The 4825-nt window shown below is 36.9% G+C and overlaps 1 protein-coding gene across 1 annotated transcript; it reads right to left on the bottom strand.

Annotated features, from left to right (window-relative positions):
- Positions 1 to 2549: 2549 nt before the first annotated feature.
- LOC111385754 (probable carbohydrate esterase At4g34215) lies at positions 2550 to 3801 on the bottom strand. The gene is made up of 2 exons (XM_023010170.1): positions 3100 to 3801; positions 2550 to 3007 (listed from the first exon to the last, which is right to left on the bottom strand). Exons 1-2 carry the CDS (start codon positions 3700 to 3702, stop codon positions 2810 to 2812), a joined length of 801 nt encoding a protein of 266 aa, XP_022865938.1. The 5' UTR covers positions 3703 to 3801; the 3' UTR covers positions 2550 to 2809.
- Positions 3802 to 4825: the final 1024 nt, after the last annotated feature.

Here is a 4825-nt window from a genome sequence, read left to right as displayed (position 1 = left end):
CAAACGAGCCCATCAGCTCGAGCGATGCGTGGCACGACTTGAAAAAAAAGCTCGAGTCAAACTGTCACAAGGCTCGTTTATATAAATTAAGGCTTGGCCATGAGCCCAAATGTGGGTTTTCGTATATGGGCCCGTGTGGCCACACTATAAACAAAATTTTTTGTGGAAAAAATTCATAATTTAGGTGTATTGTTTACACCAATTCAATTTTCAAGTCTGAAATTTAAAAGTGCAAAAAGCAGGTATTTATTTATTAATTAAAAATATTTTATTAATTAAATGTAATAAGGTCACAATTATAGAACTAATAGTCACAGATACAAAATTTTAGGCCACAATTTATTTATTAGTCACATATTATTAAATTAATTAGTTACAGATTATTTTGGGGTCAAAAATAATTTTTTTTATGGATCACAGATTATTTCGATGGTCACATATCTAAAAATTTATAGGTCACAATTTATTTTTGTGGTCACAAATCTAAAAATTTATAGGTCACATATCTTCAATGATGACAGTTAAATATTTAGTCACAGATGATCACATAAGTAAAATAGTGGTCATAGACCACCGCCACTAACACTATCGCACTGCCACTGTCATCAGAGTCACTTACGACCACCCTCACCCCGTTACCGTCGCCAAGGTCACATGATCATAGATAACTAAATAGTTGGTCACACTCGTCAAATAGTGGTCACAGACCACCACCACCACTACCACCACTATTGCACCATCATTGACGTCACGGGCACTTGCAACCACCTTCACCCCATTATCGATGCCAACTCCTACACCGACAAAAACAAAAATCAAGGCAACCACAACCAACAACCACCACCTTCGTCACCAGAAACCACCACGACTGCCACCAACACACACACACACACCAACAAATACCGAATTTGATGGAAAACCACCACGACCATCGCAACCAAAAACACCAACAACACATAACCAACGTCTCCACTGCCAACACGACCACCCCCGTAAACCACACAATATTGCCGCACCACCATCCAAACACTATCACCACCACCATCCAGATCTAAACACACCGCGTCATACCGCTACAGCCACCACTAGAAGATCAATATTCACACCATTCAGATACCGACAGATCAATATTCACACGACGGCGATCAAGAAGTCGTCGCTAGAGGAGTCGGCATAAACCATCACCAAATCCAACAAGCTACCGTCACCGCCTCAAATTCCCTCAATGAAAAATCTCCAAAATTTGCCGTCAAGCAACGCCGCAAACACAGTGCAGTCACCAACAAAAACCAACCCAATTATCAGATCCACTACCTCTGTCGCCACCGCCTCAAATTTCTACAACAAATCTCCAAAATTAGTTGTCTAGCAACGCCGATCTCAAAGCGCCAGCAGTAATGATGCTGTTGTTGCCGGATGGTCATGGTTAGCATCATCGTCAGATGATTGTTCTGGTGCCACTTTCTATTTCATAACTTATATAAGCATTGGTGCCTAGTAATGAAGATGGAGAGGAGGGGGGGGGGGGGGGGGGGGGGGGGGGGGGGGGGGGAGAGAGAGAGAGAGAGAGAGAGAGAGAGAGGGTGAATTGAAATGGTTAGGGTTGGGATTGGAGGAGATATTTAATGATCATATTCATCACGAATTTGTGAATAACAAAACGTCATACCAGTTTTTTACACTATAAAGTTAGATCACCGGGGACGGTACAATTTCCTCATTTTTTATTTGTAGATTAATGACATCTTATTTTGTAAAATTCAGCCACTAACTTAATTACTTTTGTATCTTTTAAATTAATTTTGTTGTTTATAAATAAACAATCATTTTTTTTTGTATATTTGAGTAGAAACTAATAAAAAATAAAAAAAAGGAAAGCCAGTGAAGTGGCTCGGCTCGACAAAGGCTTGAGCCAAAGCTCAAATGAACATCAAGCACGTAAGCCCGTCAAAAGAGTGAATCAAATTTAATTTATTGTCAAGGAAAGTCCCTTTTGGGTGCATGAACATTTAGACGGTTGACAAAATCTATTGTGGTGTTGTATCTAAGTTCATAATCATTAATATATCTAGTTGTCATTCTACTTCAAATTTAAAACTTCCTAATTTAGTCATACATCAAAGCAAATGGTAAAAAGTATGGAGATACATTGAATGGATATGGCTCCAACACGACGTCGATTCTCTGGAGTGAGTTTTATCTTATGAGACTTTTTATTTGTCATGTTGCCCTGCCACATTGTTTTTTCATTGAACACTTAAAATGGGCTATGCCTGTTTTTGTTACATATTAAAATCTAATTTTGATCTCAATAAAAGTCAGTAACTAAATTTAGCAACCACAACTTTTCAACTACGTATTTCATTAATTTTGATTAAAATGTACTAAAATATCATTTTAATCTAGACTGATAGGGGCATATTGGCAATTGAATGATAGTATTTAAATCTCTGTTTTACTCCAGAAACAATATGAAATATTATCAAAACGTCCATTTTAATCTCATTAAATTACTCATATATATAAATCCAAGGTCCATGGAATACGAGTTTTTATGGAAGAAATTATGCAAAATGGTCTATTAATTGATACGACTGTTACACAAAATACCAACAAAACCATTATATGGCATGTAAAATGTTCACTAGTTCACTATGTGTAATTTCTTGAACAAAAGGTTTTTCTGTATCTTTGAGATTTTGGAAGAGATAATGTTAAATGGTTATAAATGACTCGGAAAATTTAATAAAAAAGAGTAAGAGCTTAAAGCGTCTTTGTTAGTGTAGTATAAAAATGGCTTGAGGGAGGTTCACACGAGTCTCAAGCAGAGGAAGGCATCCGCCAACATCTTCCCGAGACAGACTTGTGCTGAAGTTTTGAGGTGCACTCCATCTTCCATCAACTCCAGTCCTTTGGCATCTACACATGTGACGTTTGGAAGGTCAATTCCAAGCTGGGCCTTTCTTACTATGTCGATATATGGTCCTAGTGCTGATGCCAACGCCACCTATATGGATAACCATAGTGTTGGGTGAAAATTCGCTAATTCTAATAGAGAAATAATAAACTGCATGTAATAAACTAGACGAATAAAATTACCTGAACAATTGGGAGGGTTGGGGAAGCTAAATCGGTGCGGATATCGATGAAAAATTCTTCCGATCGCATCTTATACAGTTCGGCATCCGATTTATTTATAGTATCATTCTCACCTTGGTACCATAGAAGTGCACGAATCTGCCCTCCATCTAGTAGCGCTGCCTCAGCCCTCTTTATGAGTCGATTATATAGTTTCGAGCCTCGTTTCCACTGCTCTATACTTGATCCACCGAAGGCACAAGGGACTAAACCAATTACCCCTATGCTAGGATTTCGTCCCAGCAGTGAATTGGCAAACGCTAATCCAGGTCCCACCCCACAAGTTTTATTTGGATCCATGTCCTCATGTAGAGGTTCGTGTGCCTCCTCCCACATTAGCGTTGCGGTAAGCCGAAGGATCGTTGGCTTTGAACTACATTCAGGAGGGATAATATGATCCCAATTACGATTCTTCACACCTCCTCGGCCAGCCATGTTGCTTTGGCCCGCTAATATGAAGATATCCTTATGTTCGAAAGCGTGTGGAGACTGTTGAAATAAAAATACACAACTTATAAAACCACAGCAATGAGCCAAAATCATTAAGGTAGTGAAGGCAAACATTTTTTCAAAAATAATAGAAGTATCAAAGAAATGAAGGTCTGTCTTTGAGTTTCCACCGTTTCCAGCAACTAATCAGTGGCTTTTTAGCAAGTGCATGCAGCGATATTTATATGCAGAATATGCACACGTGAAGAATTCTAGTTCAATAATTAATTGTATCTAAATGATTGAAAATTAGGCAGATCATGGATCATACATGAGCCAAACAATCCATGTTTTCTTAAGAAGGCATGTACATGATTCAATCAACTCAAATCAGTGTTTTAGGAGCTAGTTTGGCATATGTGATAAGTAAGAGCATATTACTTTTTAGATAATTGTTTATCTCAAATATTTTATTTACGCTATATTTTGGACAGAGTTGATATCTCAATAAAGCAAGAACAAAGAAGTCAAAACCCGATGGGTTTAGGTGGAGGCAGCCCTTATCAAAATTTGACGGTATTCTCACTAAAAAAAATTTATAAATAACTAAGAAGCCCTTATTTTGCATTAAACATAAAATGCATGTTCACAAAAAAAAAAAAAAAATTTCCATTTTTTATTATTTATTATTTTTTTAATTTGGCATGTGGACTAGAAAGAGGCCTTCAAACTTGTGTTTGAATCACATGACAATGGAAATTCCATATTATCAAACGATTGAGCTATTTTTCTATGTATACTTTATTGAAAGTTCGAATTTTTCAAACTTTGAGAAATGTAAATAATATGGTGTTTTACTTTTGTCAAAAAACAGGGGACAAGTGTGTAATATGTACAAGATAACAACTAAAATCACTATTATAGTTATTCTGGCAGATGTCAATTCAATAGTACATAGCAAGTTTGGAAAATTGATGGCCAAATAATAATTAAAATCACTATTATAGTTATTCTGGCATATGTCAATTTAATAATTTATAGCAAGTTTGGAAAATTCATAGCAACCTCTACCAAAGCCCTTTATTTTCTTGTCGTAGTCATGCTCATCGTTCTCATGCTCCTCATAGACATACACCATACAAGCCATTTTCAGGTTCAAGGTCACTTTTGTATGTTGTCAGCCTTAATGCTTCCAAAATTTTGTCCACAATTTTTATTCTGAAAGTCGTCGCCATGTACATGATTTCCAGCGTAATCA

This window comes from Olea europaea, unplaced genomic scaffold (genome assembly GCF_002742605.1).
Source record: "Olea europaea var. sylvestris unplaced genomic scaffold, O_europaea_v1 scaffold327, whole genome shotgun sequence".
Lineage (NCBI taxonomy): Eukaryota > Viridiplantae > Streptophyta > Magnoliopsida > Lamiales > Oleaceae > Olea > Olea europaea.
The sequence above is the reverse complement of the archived record's forward strand: the minus strand, read 5'-3'. Positions and strand labels throughout refer to the sequence as shown.

Excerpts from the sequence above, each read along its gene's own strand:
- LOC111385754 (XM_023010170.1), bottom strand. The coding sequence starts at position 3,702 with ATGTTTGCCTTCACTACCTTAATGATTTTGGCTCATTGCTGTGGTTTT. Across the intron at positions 3,008-3,099 it reads CAACCCTCCCAATTGTTCAG|GTGGCGTTGGCATCAGCACT; the intron begins GTAATTTTATTC and ends TTATCCATATAG.